Raw genomic sequence first — 20,350 nt, forward strand, 5'->3', positions numbered from 1 at the left:
TATGTGTTTATTCATGTTTGTGTGTGTGTGTGTGTGTGTGTGTGTGTGTGTGTGTGTGTGTGTGTGTGTGTGTGTGTGTGTGTGTGTGTGTATTCATACATGGGCACGTGCACGCATTTGAGTGTATTCATTTATCCGTTTGTGTGTGTGTGTGTGTGTGTGTCTGCATGTGTGTGTTGTGAGTGCATTAAAATATGCGTGTGTGAATGAGTATGTGAATGTGTATACATGTGGGTGTATTCATATATGTGAGTGTGATTGTGTTTATATATGCATGTGGGTGGTGTGTGTGCATTCATATATTTGTGTGTGTGTGTGTTTGCGTTGTGTGTATTCATCAATGCGTGTGTGTGTTTATATATGCATGTTTGTGTGTTCGTGTGTGTGTGTGTGTGTGTGTGTGTGTGTGTGTGTGTGTGTGTGTGTGTTGCTATAACCGACACAGAGACACTGAGGCACCATAACTCAATAACCTCAACCCAGGGAGGAGGTCCTCCTGGGTGAAGGTGGACTGGAAGGTGTGGAGGTGTGTCAGTGTGTCTGAGGACCCTTCTACATCTGGGGACACTCTGTAGAAGGACAGAGTGCCAGCAGGCCGGTCCAGATACACTCCTACTCTTTTAGCGCGGCGGAGACGTATGTCTGATCTTCTAGCGTTGTAGTAGGCATAGCAACCATCGTCATTACAACAAAGTCTCCAGGACTTGTTGTTCTCTCCAAGCCTGCTGTCTTCACCCCCTCCTCTCCTTGTGATTCCTCTGTATGTCACTCCTATATCAACACGTCCTTTCCTCTCTACCTCCCAGTAACAGCGGCCGGTCAGACCCTCTCTACACAACACCTGGGGCCAGAAGTCAAATCTCTCTGAGTGATCCGGATACAACTGGTTCTCTGTAACCAGCGTCACCCTTCCGTTGTCCTCAGACAGAGAGAGTCGTCTTTGGGCTGTGTTTGGGTCCAGTCTGAGTTCACAGGCATCTGACAGGAGAAGGCATGATTAGCTGCTGAACCTATCATCATCATCATCCTCATCATCATCATCATCATCATCATCATCATCATCATCATCACTAGTGCTGATGTCTTCCATTCTTCTTCTTATTCCTGTCCTTTTTCACATTAATCTACTCTACAAACATTAACATAGAAAGATTAAATAATATCGCATGTTAGCTACTATAGTGGACTAGTGTGCCTTCACTATTAGATAATTAAAGTTTAAGTTATTACCCATGTGTGTTTGAGTGGCTGTCCAAGTCAAAACATTGAAGCCTATACAAATGTTTAAACTGCATCTACTCACTCAACATTTACACAACATACACATACACATATTATACATTAAAACGTTCAGCACGAATACTCTACATACTCTTCAAGATATAAGACTTTGAAAGGTTCAAATACACATCCATTATACCAAAGTAAACAACAGACTGAACAAGCTGGGCTCACATACAGGCTGGATATTAACTGTTGGTACCATAGAACTGTTTCATACATACTATACAGACATGTCAACATTAACACAAGTCAATATTTGAATGAAGAATGTCACCTCTGGCTGTTTCGATGGACTTTCCATCTCAATAGTAAGTGTAATGAATCAAACTAAACAGACACTTACACTTCTTTAGAGCTGGTTTCAGCCTCCACACTCCACCGTGCTCCACACTGCGGGGGAAACAAAGTGAGAGCAGCATGTTGAAACATTCACCTTTATCATCTGCTGTCTCAACGCTTTCTATACAACATGAGTTACAGCTACGTTTAAAACATTTCATCTAGTAGCGGTATGAATCCTTGTAATAGACATTGTCCCTGAGTGGTGAGATATCCTCTCCATACCTGAGAGTGTCCAGTCTCCAGCGTGGATCCTCCAGTCCAGCAGAGAGCAGCGCAGCTCCTGAGTCTCCTGGGTGATTGTAGCTCAGGTCCAGCTCTCTCAGATGGGAGGGGTTGGAGCTCAGAGCTGAGGCCAGAGAAGCACAGCCTTCCTGTGTGACCAGGCAGCCGGACAAGCTAAACACACACACACACCCACACCCACACCCACACAAACACACACAAACACACACACAGTGTGATTTTCTTTTTTACCAAAATATTACTTTTCTGGATGTGAATCTGTCAAATGTTTTCTTTGTGTGTAACTGTTTGAATGTGAGGAAAACTGACCTGAGAGTTTCCAGTTTACAGTGTTGACTCCCCAGTCCAGCAGAGAGCAGCTTCACTCCTGAATCCTGCAGATCATTGCTACTCAGGTCAAGCTCTCTCAGACTAGAGGAGGAGCTGAGAACTGAGGCCAGAGCTTCACAGCATCTCTCTGACAGATAACAGCCATTCAGCCTTCACAAAAAAAAGACGAACATGTGAGAAATTGGGATTAAGGTTTTATTTTAAATTGGCTATCAGACATGTTTTAGTAGTTTAAGTAAATGTCAATACAGTAGATCTTGAAATTATGACTTACTTAGAAGTCGAATAACTAAGGATTCAACAAAACTCCTTAAAAGACCCAGTTCTAAGAAGCACCTGTTTTTAAACTTCACAAAGCAACTCTAAAGGTCACCTTACTGTCTGTCATAATTAGGAGTAGAATATGATTTAATAAAACATACACCTGAACTGAATATAACGTACAACTTCACTGTCATGGCAACACAAAAATAATGAGATTGAGGTCTTGTGTTTCATAAGATGAGTGGTAATGGCACTGCGATGCATGCAAACTGCCAAGGTTCAGTTCAGTGCTGGATGTTTAAGCGCGGCTGTATTGCGTCACCGGTCTGACCGCTCTATTGGGAAACACGACCCACTTTCACATTTGACAACTAATGGCAACAAGTGGTGTAACTGTTTGATTGTGAGTAAGACTGACCTGAGAGCTTCCAGTGTACAGTGTGGACTCCCCAGTCCAGCAGAGAGCAGCTTCACTCCTGAATCCTGCAGATCATTGGTACTAAGGTCCAGCTCTCTCAGACTAGAGGAGTTGGAGCTGAGAACTGAGGCCAGAGCTTCACAGCATCTCCCTGACAAATGACAGCCATTCAGCCTTTACACAAAATAAACAGAACATGTTAGGAACTCTGATTAAAATAAATAAATCATAAAATCTTTTACTGATCCTTATGAAGGAATTGTGTTGAAATCTTTTATTAGAAATCTTTTATTAATTTAACTCAGATATATTAGTCAATACATTAGATCCTTAAATGTCAATTAAATATTTTGCGTAAACTGTTGAATATTGGAAAGATGTTTTGTAGTGTTTGAAAATGTTTTCCATTGTTATTTTTTTATCGTAGAATTAAGGATATTGTGTTGCGTGTATTGTATATGTAGTTGTTAAGTACACCTACAGATATGTTTTGTATATTATCATTAGTTTTATATTATATATATTAAGTATATTATATTGTGTGTATTGTAAAAGATGATACTAGTGAACCTACAGAGATGTTTTGTGTATCATCATAACTTTTAAATTCTAGTATTATGTATATTGTGTTGTGTGTATTGTAATACATGTTACTAGTGAACTTACAGAGATGTTTTGGAGGCTTTGAACACTGGCAGCAGCCTTATAAGACCTTCCTCTGAAGCAGAGAATCTCTTCAGGTCAAACACGTCCAGCTCCGCTTCTGATGACAGTAAGATGAAGACAAGAGCTGACCACTGAGTAGGAGAGAGAGATTTTCTGGACAGACTTCCTGATGTCAGGTACTGTTGGATCTCCTCCACCAGAGATCGGTCGTTCAGCTCATTCAGACAGTGGATCAGATTGATGCTTCTCTCTGGAGAAGGATTTTCATTTATCCTCTTCTTGATGTAAGACACTGTTTTGTGATAGGTCTGTGAGCTACTTCCTGTCTGTCCGAGCAGTCCTCGTAGGATAATCTGATTGGTCTCCGGAGAAAGGCCCAGGAGGAAGCGGAGGAACAAGTCTAGGTGTCCGTTCTGACTCTGTAAGGCCATGTCCACAGCACTCTGGTAGAGTACGAGTCTATAGTTCTTGAAGGTCTTCTTTTTCTTGTTTTTCTTTTTGTTTTTTTTGGAGAGCAGATTGACACCAGTGTTGATGAAGGACTGAAAGACATAAAGGGCAGCCAGAAACTCCTGGATGCTCAGATGGACAAAGCAGAACACCTTGTCCTGGTACAGCCAACATTCCTCTTTAAAGATCTGGGTGAACACTCCTGAGTACATTGAGGCTGCTCTGATATCGATGCCACACTCAGCCAGGTCTTCCTCATAGAAAATCAGGTTGCCTTTCTCCAGCTGGTTAAAAGCCAGTTTCCCCAGCGAAACGATGATCTCCCTGCTCTCTGAACTCCAGTGTTGATCTGTTTCAGCTCTCCCATGGTACTTCCTGTCCCCCTGTATGCACTGAACCCTCAGGAAGTGACTGTACATCTGAGTCACAGTATTGGGCACCTCTTCTCCTCTCTTGGATGTTTTGAAGGAGTCCTCCAGAACTGTAGCTGTGATCCAACAGAAGACTGGGATGTGACACATGATGTGGAGGCTTCGTGATTTCTTGATGTGGGAGATGATTGTGCTGGCCAGCTTCTCCTCTCTGAATCTCTTCCTGAAGTACTCCTCCTTCTGTGGGTCGGTGAACCCTCTCACCTCTGTCACCATGCCAACACACTCAGCAGGGATCTTATTGGCGGCTTCAGGGCGTGTGGTTATCCAGATACGAGCGGAGGGAAGCAGGTCGCCCCTGATGAGGTTTGTCAGCAGCACGTCAACTGAGGTGGACCTTGTGACATCAGTCCAGATCGGGTTGTTCTGGAAGTCCAAAGGATGTCGACACTCATCCAGACCATCCAAGATGAAGACAACTTGGTACCAGTCATTTCTGCAGATTTCTGCTTCTTTGGTCTCAATAAAGAAGTGATTAAGAAGTTCAACCAAGCTAAACTCTTTCCCTTTCAATAAATTCAGCTCTCTGAAAGTGAGGAGAAATGTGAAGTGTATGTCGTTGTTGGCATTGCCTTCAGCCCAGTCCAGAGTGAACTTGTGTGTTAAGGCGGTTTTACCAATGCCAGCCACTCCAGTTGTCATTATTGTTCTGATTGGTTGATCTTGTTCAGGTAAGGGTTTAAAGATGTCTTCACATTTTATATGCTTTTCCTCCTTGGCCAGTTTCCTGGCAGCTGTTTCAATCAGTCTGAACTCATGTTCCTTGTTGAACTCTCCACTGCCTCTCTCTGTGATGAAGAGCTCTGTGTAGAAGTCATTTAGAGGTGTTGAATGTCCTGCTTTGGCGATTCCCTCGAACATAAACCTGAACTTCTTCATCAGATGGGACTTATGTTGGCACTGAACAGCCGATCCTAAATGACAAAGCAACGCAAGACCACAGTTAGCGATTGGTGACATCAGTGGAGTAACATGTCCTCAGTCAATTTTTTTTTTGATATTGTACCAAAAATTATTCACATAGCTTTGTAAGATTCTTCCGACTTTCCATTAGCATGAGCGATCAATTCGCCTCTATGACGTATAATCTGATTGGCTATGGTGTTGAGCGCCCCCCTCATACTTCCTTGTATGTGTGCTGGTACTGACATCTGGTGGCTATCTGCAGTCATTACAACTTACTTGTTAAATACGTCGCATCACTGACATCTTGTGCGGTTATTACAGCTTGTTATTATGTGTGCTGATTTACGTCACAGTATACGAATTTAGAATAATTTCTAGCATTTTTGTGTTTCCAATGCGTTGGAGCATTTGATGATGCTCTTTCCTGAAGAACTAGAGCCCCCAAGTTTATAATTTTACCAGACCTTAATGATTCACACGTCTCCATCTTATTCTCAAGTCAATATTGCCTAACATAAAGGGTGTGTTTTTTTTACATCTTCTACGACCTCTCAGGGAGAGATTACATAACTTCCGGTTGGGCTGGAACCACCAAATTGATAATTAAGTAGAGTTTAATGCAAACATTAATATAAAAGTGGTCAATATGAGTACAACGGACCCCAACCGTTTGACGGTTGAAGGCCGCAGAAACTTGGCCTTATAGTAACTCGACAATTTAACACCAAAGACGAAAGATCTCCAAATTGAAGTTAGAAATGTAAAACATTTCACATTCTGTCATTTAGTCTGAAAATAATAAATAAGAGTCTCATATTGCTCTTCAAAATAAGTATTTCTTCTGTTTTCAAGATAAGAGTCTCTTCTACCTTTCAAAATAATTGTCTCCTCTGTCTTCGTACCGCAGAGCTTTGTGATGTCTACACCTCCCTCTATGGCGCGCCTCCTCTGCTCCTTGTTCTTACCATCCACCTCCTCAGCACTCTGGAACAGAACAAACATCAAGGAGAACTTTACTCTGATCTAACTGAGCACATTTAAAGCATCTGCCCTGGATTCACGTCCCGCTGGCAGAAGAGCGAAGCCTGGAGACTATTCGTAACAGAAGAGATGCTTTTTAATGGGACTTTACACACCATGATCAGCTGTGTTTGATGCTGCTGAACAGAGTGATCGCTAGTAAACTTTGTCCTCTCCTGGTGTTGACTGTGGAGAACACACACACACACACACACACACACACACACACACACACACACACACACACACACACACACACACACACACACACACACACACACACACATTTTGGATACATTTTTCCTGACTTGTATACATTAAGTCAGATAAGTCATAGTCTGTTTGAAACGAATACATCTCCTCTCTGGAGGGGCGTCCATCTTTAAATGCAGAAGGTCTGCCCATAGACCAGTCACTCTTCATGAAGTCACAGCTGGGTGAATCGGGATTTATGGATGTTTGATAGATGCGGTATTTTTAATAATCTCTGCTAAAACCTCACCTCTTCTCAATAGACAAATTTCCATCTTTGAAACGAACAGGTTTGTCCATAGACCAGTCACTCTTCATGGAGACACAGCTGGGTCCAGGGGAGTCTTCTCTCTCCTGCTGGACACTTCTAGAAAAACAAGAACAAGGTTTTATGGTTGTTTGATAGATGCTGTATTTTTAATAATCTCTGCTAAATCCTCACCTCTCCTCAACAGACTGTTTTCCATCTTTGAAACGAACAGGTTTGTCCATAGACCGGTCACTCTTCATGGAGACACAGCTGGGTCCAGGGGAGTCTGCCTTCTCCTGCAGGACATTTCTAGGAAAACAAGAACCAGGATTTATGGATGTTTCAAAGATGCTGTATTTTTTATAATCTCTGCTAAATCCTCACCTCTCCTCAACAGACTGATTTCCATCTTTGAAACGAACAGGTTTGTCCATAGACCGGTCACTCTTCATGGAGACACAGCTGGGTCCAGGGGAATCTGCTCTCTCCTGCTCGACTCTTCTCAAAAAACAAGAACAAGGATTTATGGATGTTTTATAGATGCTGTATTTTTAACAATCTCTGCTAAATCCTCACCTCTCAACAGACTGTTTTCCATCTTTGAAACGAACAGGTTTGTCCATAGACCGGTCACTCTTCATGGAGACACAGCTGGGTCCAGGGGAGTCTGCTCTCTCCTGCTGCTCTGGGCTTCAACACAACAAACACAGCGTTAACTCAGACTAATGATGGAGTCATGATGTATCACTGCTGAGCTCTGAGATGGACAACAGTCACAGACAGTGAGATCCTCTCTCCTTACCGCTTGGCTTTGCTCGGGCAGCCATTTTCCCAAGGCAGAGTGGTTTTAGAGGTAGGACCCCCCTTCTCTCTCTCTTCTTCCATAGAAGACCAGGATCTGGACACAAACTCAACTGCATGTTGTTTCTGCATACATTCAGCGTTCTCTTCATTTATAAAAGCTGCTTATTGCCGGTCACTGGGGGCTGTTGTCACAGTTTACTTTGGAAGAGATGCAGTGTGGTCTTTCCTAGACGCAGATTCATAGACCCTCTCATTCTCAACGAGGGCAAAGATGTGCAGATGCTGGCCAGATGTTTCTAATAACGTATTATCATTCCACACAGAAGGTCTCTTAGGGCATCAAATGTGTCTGATCAAGTTCACTGTGCGAATATCATAGCTACTGTTCCATGTGCTGGTTAAACCGCTCTGAAGACATGTCCGTATATGGACTTCCTCATGTCGTATGATATCACAACCACATCTATGCTGTAGGCCCACAGCGAACAAGACCCAGAACAAGTTGACGTGCATCTTCCTGCCTTATATGATATGACTCATGGAAATGTGATGCAAATAAGCATATAAGCTGCAATAACTGCACATAGCCACAAGGGGAGCAGGACCAAACATATAACCTGTAATAACTGCACTTAGCCACAAGGGGAGCAGGACCAAACATATAACCTGCAATAACTGCACTTAGCCACAAGATAACAGCACCGTCACACATGAGGAAAACTTGAAGCAGGCTCTCAAAACCATAGCCAAATTTAGAACACATTATACGTCTAGAGGCCATGCCTGCCCTGTATGTAAACAGCGCGCAAGCCCCAGAAGAGGCAGCGACTCTAGAGGCAGGGCAACCTCGGATGCCCTGCTAAAGGCATCTCCACGTGTACATAATACAATTTCCCACCTTTGCTTCATATAGGTACCATACCGAAACTTTACCAAATAAAGTGAGTTAAAAGCGATCCTGATTCGATTACCTTTTCTAAAAGAACACGACAGTAATACAAATATAACAACTGTACATTCTATCCTAAGTAGGCTACCTTTGAAGTCACCCAAGGTCAATTGTGATTTGAGAGAAATCATAAATCACATAAAAATTTAATAAACTAACCCCTACCTGCTCCATAATGACCTGTGTCTGTACTGTCTAACACCTCCCTGCTCCTGAATGACCGGTATCTGAATTCACTGTCAGTCACTTTAGCAAAATTTGTAAATAGTATATTTGACAAATAGCCATGCATCTATATATTCTATACATTTTTTTAACCGTGTGCTTTACAGAAAACCCACCATCAACCTACTGATATAATTCAATATTCTGCAAATGTATGATATATCAGGGATCAGAGTTGAGAACAGTACCTTAGTCTTCTTCCTGCTGTAATGAAGTGAACCACAGCAAACCTTCAGACTCATAACAAGGAAATGATGCTGTGAACTTACCAGTTGGACCAGTTCCCCTGCCAGTTCATATTCTCATGTAGAGACAAATAAACAAATACCGTTGAAATGTGTTTCCTGAAACTATAGATCATTGTCTCCAAACACTAACTCCAACAAATAAGAGCAACAGTTAAACTTTTGCCAAAACGACCCAAATTGAATAACAAATACGTCTAGGCATTAAAAACCATGTTCACTATTCTCACTATTGACTGCTATCTGAATAGTGTCAATGTGTTTGGGCCTCATGAGGTCATGTTAAATATCCAAGGGTATTAAACAGTGGAAACATTTGACTGTTTTCTCCTTTTTTTAACTTTCAGTTTTCTTTACTGGGGTCCCAAAATGTTTACAATTCACGAGTAAATCTAAAGTCTGTTAGCCATGAAACCAAAAAGTTATTATGTCATCAAATAAATAGTAATTTTTCTGGGTAAACCTAATTCGAGCTCAACACAGCAGAGTGTGTGAACTGTCATCACATATCACAGCATATTTACCGTACAAGTCTTCCTGTTGGCTTGGATTCTTTGTTTGCTTTTAATTCTCCATCTTGCTGCACCCTTTACAGGCAGGCATTCGGCACACCTTTAGTCTCATTAGAATCAGTACAGTGTGCAAACATTCTAACGTGATGTCATTCAGCATGTCATCAAAATGGATCCTTTAAACAATTCTACATGAATGCAACTGCTGATGTGACAGCATTAACGGCTACACAGGGTGTTGAGGAGAAATCTGACCTTGTACAGCATGTAGTGTAATCATTAATAATGGTTATGTTCAGTGCTTAATTTGTCAAGTGGGAGCTCCCGGAGCGCTGAGGACGAGTAGAAAAAAAGCGGCGGGGGGGTTTCAACATCGCAAGAAATTAGCCTACTAAAGCCTCGTGAATGGGGATGTACGCAGAAAAATAGTAAACATATGTTAGGTTGGAGAGACACACAGCCACACGTTATAAAGTTTACCTTTGTTTACTAACAGTTGAGGAATATGTCATGCACTCGCAGGTGCGTCATTGAGTCATTGTATTCTCAACACAACAAAATACACCAAGTCCTTGAAAATGGATCTCCGTCGCATCAAAAGATGAAAACAAATAGATAGGCTACCTCATAGATTATAGTAGGCCTAGTTAGAACAACAATCTGGCATGACAACTTGGCCACGTTAACAAATAGATACATATTATTAACCAGAACAATACCAGAATACCACAAAAACCATAATAATAATAAAGTTCACTACTTTCGCTAACTCCTCGCAGATTTATCACACATCACTCAACCGACTCGCGTCACTCCAAGTCCAACCTCTCTTGCTGCACATCTGAACAAAACACACACATGCACACAGTATTAGCCCCTCACACACACACACACACACACACACACACACACACACACACACACACACACACACACACACACACACACACACACACACACACACACACACACACACACACACACACACACACTCAAGATCCAGCTGGCGGAGCGCACGTCAGAGCTTCCGGAGCGCGCTCCCCCTTGCTCCCCCTCAAATTAAGCACTGGTTATGTTTATATAATAGAAGGGTTATTTTCTCTTCAGTGATTAATCTGGTTGGGTTGGATTCTTGTGTTCCTCCATCTTGCTACTGTCGTGGATAAAACCCACGGTATAATAGGCCTACTCTAACAAATTACGAGAGGTCGAGAAGGACTAGGGTTGATTGATCAAGGCTTTATTGTCACCACAGAGAGTAAAAACATCACCTGAGTTGGTTTGCAAAGAACTCGCAAACAGTCTCGGAGCTCCGCTTTATATCCTTATTTATATCCTAATTGTGTGGCCTCCCCCAAGATGTCCTTGGCCAATCACAATGCTCTAAGCTACGGGCCCGCCCCGTTCTCCATTAGCATTTATGTCCCGCTCAAAATGTCTAAAATACAATCCTTACATAATTCAAGCATTACGTACAAAAGGGTTACATATTTAACATTAGTTGCATAAAGTTACATATTATACATTAGTTATATGAAGTGAGGTCTTTCATCAAAATCCATTCATCGCCTAGTTTATAAACCTGATCTTAAATCCCCATGACCCATGACCACATGGGTTTGAGAGATGAGCCCTGTGAAAGCAATATTAATTTTAACAGTAAAATATGCATTTGTAATAGTTAACAATGCCACTTTATTTTTCTGTGGCACATACAGTCATAATCCTAATGTGGGTGGTGTCTGATTTTAGATGGGGTATGGATTAGTTAACGTTACTCCAATTTGGAGCTTCCAGAATATACATCCAAAACCACAGACGAGGGACCACAGGGGATAACAGATGTTTCTCTGAGAGGTCATTTACATGAGGCGTCGGGGGCTCATCGGAATGCAGGGGGTTCATTTGGCTCCATTATAAGTATATTTACCTTATATTCTTATATAATTCATACTTGATTTGGAGTTGGGGGTAAACTGTCTCTTTGTTAGTACCTTTTTTCACAGAATGTTTCAATTTCACTTTATGTATGACGTGTACTGTATATCTGTTATGCTGAGAATCCAAAAAAAGAAGAAGTAATAAAGTGTGTAAGCCTGTGTGTAACTTAATTTCGATAAGTAGGCCCATGGCCTATTCAGTAAATAAATGTATTCCGTTAGTCCACACCATATCATAGCTCTGAAAAACTCAAGCGTTGAACCTCTACCACTCTCCGGGTCGTGCCCGAAACCACGACACCTGAGGCGTCAAAACTACGATTCAGTAACCTCGAAATGAAGGGGGTTCATTTGGCTCCATTATAAATATATTTACCTTATATTCTTTTTTTTGCCCTAAATGACTGAAGCTATTGTTTGTCAATTGGCTATGTTTATTTTTTAGCAACAATTGTTTTAAGAAAAATCAAGAAACAAGACCAAAAGTGATGCAATTTATAATGCATCATGCTCTGAATCATTCACTAACATCCTTTCCAAACTATGAAACAGAACGGTCAGAGTAACAAACAATTAAAAGCAAGAACATTACTTCACAACTATTTACATTGCCTGTAGTAGGCCTAACATTGTATGAGGCAAATGTGGATGCTAATGGATGATTCAGAATGGGCCTTATTCACCGTGCCAATACTGCTGGAGAAATTAAGGGGAGTCAGTGGAGGCTAAGGGAGGAACTTCCTCAAGCAGTTATGTTCAATAGGCGATAAGGGGTGCTAATGTCCCTTTATCCAGGAAAACGAACATTACATATACAAAGGCATTAAAGTAGTCATATTTAAGGGAATTAATACATTACAGCAGTCTGGGCAATCTACATTTTTTGTTAAGGGGGATCTTCCTCCCTCTCCCCACTGGAGAAGCCTCCACCGATATATGCATGTGTGAGTGTGTGTGTGTGTGTGTGTGTGTGTGTGTGTGTGTGTGTGTGTGTGTGTGTGTGTGTGTGTGTGTGTGTGTGTGTGTGTGTGTGTGTGTGTGTGTGTGTATGTAGTGTGTGTATTCAGAAATGCATGCGTGTGAGTGTGTTTATATATGCCTAATGCCTATGCATGTGTATTTGTGTTGCTACAACCGACACAGAGACACAGAGGCACCATATGTCAATAACATAAACCCAGGGAGGAGGTCCTCCTGGGTGAAGGTGGACTTGAAGGTGTGGATGTGTGTCAGTGTGTCTGAGGACCCTCCTCCACCTGGGTACACTCTGTAGAAGGACAGAGTGCCAGCAGGCCGGTCAAGATACACTCCTACTCTGGTGGAGCCAGCGGGGGGGAGACACGTGAATGTTCTTTTACTGTTGTACAGGGCATAGTAACCACCCTCATGACAATGAAGACACCAGGACTTGTTGTTCAATCCAAGCCTGTTGTCAGCAACCGCGCCTCTCCTTGTGATTCCTCTGTAGGTCACTCCGATGTCAACTTCTCGTTCCCACTCTACCTCCCAGTAACAGCGGCCAGTCAGACCCTCTCTACACAACACCTGGGGCCAGTGCTCAAATCTGTCTGGGTGATCCGGATACGACCGGTTCTCTCTAACCTCCGTCGCCTTTCTGTTGTCCTCAGACAGAGAGAGTCGTCTTTGGGCTGTGTTTGGGTCCAGTGTGAGTTCACAGGCATCTGACGGGAGAACAAGACATGATTAAGCTGCGGAACCAATCTTTATCATCATCATCATCATCATCATCATCATCATCATCATCATCATCATCATCATCACTAGTGCTGTTGTCTTGCATTCTTCTTCTTATTCCTGTCCCATCTACTCTATAAACATTAACATAGTAAAACAAATAATATTGTATGATTGGTACGATAGGGGACTTGTGTGCAATGACTTTAAGATAATTAAAGTTAAAGTTCATTGCAAGTTCCATGTGTGTGTGAGTGGCTATCCCAGTGTAGCCTATCGAAATGTATAAAGTGCATCTCCTCCCACAATATCTAGACTACATACACAAATTATACATCAAATGTTCAGCATGATGACTTAATTGCTCCCATGAAATATCTAAGCTATATATATATTTAAGCAATAGATCACTTCAGTCAGTGGCATGTGCTCATTATACCACTGTTAAGGGGCGTTGTCCGGCCCCGACGCGCAGCGGAGGGCCGGCGACCCCCATCACAGTGGTATAATGAGCACATGCCACTGACTGAAGTGATCTATTGCTTTTATACAACGGTTACTGTTATGGCGAAACGAAAGTCATAGACACACTACATTTAAAAAGAAACCAACGAAGTCAAAGTAGCCGTTTTATTAAAGACTACCAAAAAGTAGTCCCTCCTGGCTGCCGCTATGCATCGACGGTCGCTATGCAACACACTTTAGCGTCCCTCCGAGAGAAGGCTCCGATAGAGCGGTTCGCCGGCAATTTATCCTATGGAGCAGTTCACTCGCCGATTTTAGGCTTCAGTGACCTGTGCTATTGCTTTTATACAACTGTTAAAATTATGGCAAAATTACTCAACACACACACACTAGTAAAAATACGGTTGTATTCTTTGAAACTTTCCACTTCATGGCGCGGAGTGATACTTTCACAAAATGATTGGGCATCATAGCAGTTATGTATATGCTCATTATACAACAGTTAGGAACCAATCAGATCGCTGGATTCAGGCCCCCCGTTGTATAAATATATATATATTAGGGCTGTAACGATACACCAACTCACGATTCGGTTTGTATCATGATTCTTGACCCACGGTTCGATACATCCCACGATATTTTTAAATTTAAAAAGCTTTTTAATTAAACAACACTTATACAACAATTAACTTAATGTAAAATTTAATAACAAATAATTTGGAACAATGAACAGATTTGAACAGATAGAATACTATTAAAGTATAGCTAAGTTAATAAATAAATAACCAAAGATTGCAGTTGGAGGATGCTTGCAGGTAGGCAAAAACCCTCAACTAGTTTGGTGGTTTAGTCAAATATCCTATTAGCGCTTCTTATTAGGCTAAGTAGCTTAAATAATGACATAATCAGGCCGTATAGAATGCAACATTTTTAATAGCCTAACTTTCAATAGATGGGAAAAAACATGAACGTCGCAATAACGAGGCATAGTGTTACGAGTAGCTTATGTGTGTGCGCGAGAATGGCAGTGTGCGTAATGTTTGTTTGTGAGTGACGTCAGCAAGTGAGTGGACGAGCGAGGACAGCGAGCGGTAGCGTGTGTGTCTAGTGAAGAAGCGAACGATTCCGGTAGAATAAAGTACCCATCCTGTCAATAATCGGTGGCCCCTTCATTCCGACCTATAAGCAGACCTACTGCCAGTCAAATCACACAAAACAATAGAGACAGGATCACACAGGCAATTTTTTTCGCGCTTGGCCCACTCTGGATAAATGTCGTTCATATCGCATATGAGGACTTCGACGGCTGTGGAGAAATGCAATCCTCCGTAGCCACGGAGAGCTGTGATCACAGAGAGGGCATCTCGTCACATATTTACGGCATCGATAGGAGGGGGCGCTGTCAGCAGACTATTATTTAGACAAATTATTAGCAAATTTCAATCGGACAATTTGACCGAAGAGTTAGAAAGGGCATATCGCGCTTCTGCCTTCTCACACCGCGAGACAGGTTCGTGGCTTTGAGTATCGCGATTTTCGGTTTGATACGCGTATCGTTACAGCCCTAAAGGACACCCATCTTTTATTCCAGTTGTTAAGGCAGCCCCGCACAGAAAAAATAATGCTGGTCATCTTCATCATCCTCAAAAAGAAGTTATAAACATCTCAAAATAAACTAGTTAGGCTGATCCTTAAGCTACAACCTCTCACTCATCTCACTCCTGCTCATTTTAGTAGATTGAAATGGTTGAAAGTAGAGGATAGAGTAAACTATCTACAACTGTGTATGGTGCAGACACACATTATACCTATCCACATGCTGACACTACAAAGGGACCATAATGGAAATAAGCCCATGGGCTTTTTTGTTTCATCCTTTTGACCTGATGTACATTTGTGCACTTGCCTTTGTACATGTGTGTCAATAAAGAATTTCAATCAATCTTGACTAAAATTGCTAATGTATTGTTCCACTGATAAAGGACAGTGTTGCTCAACCGGAAGATAGAACACAAAACGGAACCAATATGGCGCCCCCCTTGTTTACACGCGGAATAAGGTGGATAGAGCCTGTGAGTAAGAGACATAAGTAGGCCCATAGTCTATTGTGTAGATAAGAAAGACATCCATTTCTATGTGTCAGCAGGTGCATGTATTGGGCTCTGGAGAAAAATCTGCGGAGCTTGGAGGATTTAAACTGAAGAAACAGGAAGTAGAATCATCTGCTGAACACCACAGGTGCAGTTTGTGTTGTTTCAGGGACTCACTAAACCCTCTAGTGGCCGCAGCCGAAAATGCATGCAGGGATTAAAAATCCTTATAATGAATCCTTCTTTATTGTCACGCCTTGCCCTATAATAACAAACACAAAAGGTCAACTGGTCGTGTCACTGGGATTATCTTAATAAAACAGGTCCTGGTCTGATTCTGTGGTACGGTGGCCTGCATGGGCCCTCTCCCAACCAGGCAGAGAAGGAGAGGTCCCTTCTTCTGCAGCTCAGCACCTGCGCCTCAACCACAGACCTCTGTGTGTTTCAACATGGATGCTCAGGGTCCTGTTAGACGCCACAGGGGAGGTGGTGTATCAACCAGCCTGCAAGGCTCATCTCTGGAGAGACGCCAATAGCTGGGGTCTGTTTCCTGTCAGGTCGTTACTAGAATTCACTCCGTATTATGTCACTCTTCGGGCGTATGAGTCTGATATGGAAATGCAATTGCTGGTATCCTGATTATTAATGTTTGTGTAGACGAAGCCAAGCCTTGTGATTTTTATTTAGTGAAACCCCAAACCTCTGCTGAACACACGAGAACATACAGTTGATCCTTTTAATTGTTTATTACGATTATGCTTTATTAACCAGCACAACAGATAAGAGTCCCTTAAATGTACACAATAAGCACAAGGACTGAAACTTTAGAAGCAGTAGACATTATAAATCATAAACAGGTTTGCCGATATCGTTCATCATAACTGAACATGTTCTGCTGCTTTGTTATTCCCAACAGAACACAAGGAATCAAAATTCAAAAGTATTCAATATTTAAAGTCATCACAACATGATTACCATAATAGCTTTTCTAAGACCGCTTGCATTATGCATATAATATTAAATCTGCTTTAAATCAGGTTCCATGTTAGGCTTATCAAAATATAAACTGATATCAGAGCCCTGCAGTATGAAACTGTTAATGTCTGAAAATATACAAAATATAGTAGTATAAAAAAGTTTTGATTTACATTCAACCAAAATTTGAAATACATTTTACATTAGAAATATAGTCTTTGTAAAACTTGCTTCACCCTATGGAACATTTTAAAAGTCTCTTCCTTTCATGGTTTATCATGCTAAACTTTTCAGAAGCACAAAAAAAGCAGTATAGTTGATAACATGTTCTTAAATCGTGTGTGTATTCATGTGTGTGTGTGTGTGTGTGTGTGTGTGTGTGTGTGTGTGTGTGTGTGTGTGTATTTACATATGAGTGTGTGTGTATTTACACATGTGTTTGTGTGTGTGAAAGTGTCTTTGTGGTTTGTGTATTCGAATGCGGATGTATGTGGGAAATGTGTGTATTCATACATGCATACGTGCGTGCATGGGAGAAATTAACCATTACTTTTATATTAACTATGAGTATTATCAGGCCTATACATCAGGCATACATTAATGGTGGAAAGTAGAGAAACCACCTCTGGACTCAGAGCAAGGGCCTCATAAGGCGCCAGGGAGCCTGGGGCCAAGGCTACTGTCATCCTCCCATTATTTAGATTAACTACAGTAGATGAACACATACTTAAAGGAATGTAAGGATATACCAGGGCAGTCATATAACATGCAAAACAGCTCAGTTTGAATGGATAAGAGAGACCGGGATCGGAGCCCCCGTCAGTGTCTTCGCAAACCTCGCTTTGTTGTTGCTAGTTTGTGGGTAACAATAAAGTCTCTGTCAATACTTTTTCCGGACTCCCCGATTCCTCATGTTTATAGTTATTTGAAGTGATAGATAATTCGGTTATAATTGCTACTACACGTGCACGTGAGTTTGTGTGTATCCATACATGCATGCGTGTGTATGTATTAATATGTGTGTGTGTGTGTGTGTGTGTGTGTGTGTGTGTGTGTGTGTGTGTGTGAATCTGTATGCATGTGTGTGTACTCATATATATGTGGGTGTTTGTGTGTGTAGTAGTGTGTGTATTCATTAATGCATGTGTGAGTGTTTATCTATGCATGTGTGTGTGTGTGTGTGTGTGTGTGTGTGTGTGTGTGTGTGTATGTGTGTGTGTGTGTGTGTGTGTGTGTGTTGTTTGTGTATTCATATATGCGTGTGTATTCATAAATGTGCGTGTGTGTGTTTATATATGCATGTGTATGTGTGTTGCTACAACCGACACAGAGACACTGAGGCACCAGAACTCAATAACCCAAACCCAGGGAGGAGGTCCTCCTGGGTGAAGGAGGACTGGAAGGTGTGGATGTGTGTCAGTGTGTCTGAGGACCCTCCTCCACCTGGGGACACTCTGTAGTAGGACAGAGAGCCAGTAGGCCGGTCCAGATACACTCCTACTCTGGTGGAGCCAGCGGGGGGGAGACACGTGATTGTTCTTTGACAGCTGTACAGGGCATAGTAACCACCCTCATGACAATGAAGACACCAGGACTTGTTGTTCAATCCAAGCCAGCTGCCACCATTCCCTCCCCTCCTTGTGATTCCTCTGTATGTCACTCCTATCTGAACAGGTCCTTTCCACTCTACCTCCCAGTAACAGCGGCCAGTCAGAGCCTCTCTACCCAGCACCTGGGGAGAGGAGACAAATCTGTCTGGGTGATCCGAATACGACAGGTCCTCTGTAACCTCTGTCACCTTCCTGTTGTCCTCGGACAGAGAGAGTTGTCTGTTGGCCGTGTCTGGATCCAGTGTGAGTTCACAGGCATCTGACGGAGAGCAAGACATGAGGAGCTGTTGAAACATTCTTTATCATCCTCATCATATTCATCATCATCATCATCATCATCATCATCATCATCATCATCATCATCATCATCATCACTAGGTCTGTTGTCTTGCACACCGCCTTCTTAGTGCTAGGCGGTATGACCTAAAATTTATGCACAGTATTTTTCTCAATTCTAACGATTTCACGGTATGACGGTATAATTTTTTTCATGCATAAACAGGTGTTCACTAGTGCTGCCAATTATGGCAAATTTTCAAACGACTAATCTTTCCACAAACTTTTCGAATAGTCGACTTATCTAAAGGAATGATTAAAAAAAGATAGAAAAATAAAAATAATAATAATTGAAAGCAACCAGGCACGCAGCTACGCTGCTCACGTTTACACTTGCGTGCATGGCGAGGATTAAAATATTGCTGCCAAAGTCATATTAAGTAATATAACGTATATACCGTGCGTGTTCAAAAGCGCAACATTGAAATGGGTCCCATCTGAAACAGTGTCGCACAGCGCAGCGTTCCGAATGTCGTGTAATCAAATATAACAGTATGGCGGTACATTAAAACTTCATTTCCTAACAGAAATACACACCCTTTTACGGTGTGAACCGGTATACTGCCCAGCACTACTTCTTCTTGTTCCGCTCTTGTTTCATGTACCATCTACTCTACAAACATTACATAGAAAGACAAAGGGCCCTATTTTAACAGTCTGAAACGCAAGTGGGAAGCGCAAAGCGCAAGTAGCTTTGTGGGCGGTTCTACGGCGCTATCGCTATTTTAAGGGCGGATAAATGACACTTGCGTCGCGGCGCAAGTGTCAAAAGGGTTGGTCTGAAGCAGCCCAGTTACCGGTAGGTGTGGTTTGGGCGTAACGTCCAACAAACCAATGAGAGTGCCAGCTCCCATCCCCTTTAAGAGCCATGAGCGCATTTGAATCGGACGAGTTGATATTTTGACAGCGCGTCTGCAGTCTCCGATGAGACAGATGCACATGAATTTCAGCAAATGGCTCAGTTTATTGCCAAATAATATGGCCTAATTCACACATGGAATAAGGGGTTTTCTTCCACAACTTCAGAAATGCTGAGTCCTCAAATAAATTTCGGCAAAGAAAACGTATATGATATAACATATGATATGCGGTAACTGTGGTTCTATTTAATGATATACGCAATACATTATAAACATTGGTTCTTATCAGTATTGTATGCTATCCTAATATGCATGTGTCCCCGCGGTAATAGACATTGCCATTGATTGTATCATGCGTTACGTGTTTAGTTTGCGTGTGTTTACAGAGAGCACACACGCGCGCCCGCATTCATTTCTTCTTTTTAACACTCACTCGCGGTAAAACAACGTTTTTCACGATCAAATACTCATCAATCCTAAAAGTTATGGGCATGTAGGCCTACACGATGTCAAGAAAATATGTGTTTGCTGTACGGTGTTTGCAGATGTATTGATTTAAAAGTACAACTTATTACCGCTGCATCAGCTGTTCTTTCCCAAATAATTTACCAAGAATGTGCAGCTAGGTAGATGGGAGAAGCAAAGTGTATGCGCGAGGTGCACAAGCAATCCGTATGCATCGCATGCGCATGTATGCATGCGCCCTTAAAATAGCGTCTGAACAACGCGCCACTGACTTTAAACCAGGTATTTCCTGGTCAGTAGCGCAATGGTATTCAGAGACGGCA

General features: G+C 42.1%; 1 protein-coding gene across 1 annotated transcript in view; it reads right to left on the reverse strand.

The window, feature by feature from the left end:
• Nucleotides 1–430: 430 nt before the first annotated feature.
• The window catches only part of LOC115555136 (NLR family CARD domain-containing protein 3), a 28,444-nt gene continuing 8,524 nt past the window's right edge, over nt 431–20,350 (reverse strand). Inside the window, exons 7-10 of the mRNA XM_030371828.1 lie at nt 2,882–3,055; nt 1,849–2,022; nt 1,628–1,674; nt 431–978 (exon numbers count right to left, since the gene is read on the reverse strand). Coding sequence (XP_030227688.1) covers nt 431–978; nt 1,628–1,674; nt 1,849–2,022; nt 2,882–3,055 — 943 coding nt within the window. The remainder of the gene's footprint in view (nt 979–1,627; nt 1,675–1,848; nt 2,023–2,881; nt 3,056–20,350) is intronic.

The sequence above is a fragment of the Gadus morhua genome, chromosome 12 (assembly GCF_902167405.1).
Source record: "Gadus morhua chromosome 12, gadMor3.0, whole genome shotgun sequence".
NCBI lineage: Eukaryota > Metazoa > Chordata > Actinopteri > Gadiformes > Gadidae > Gadus > Gadus morhua.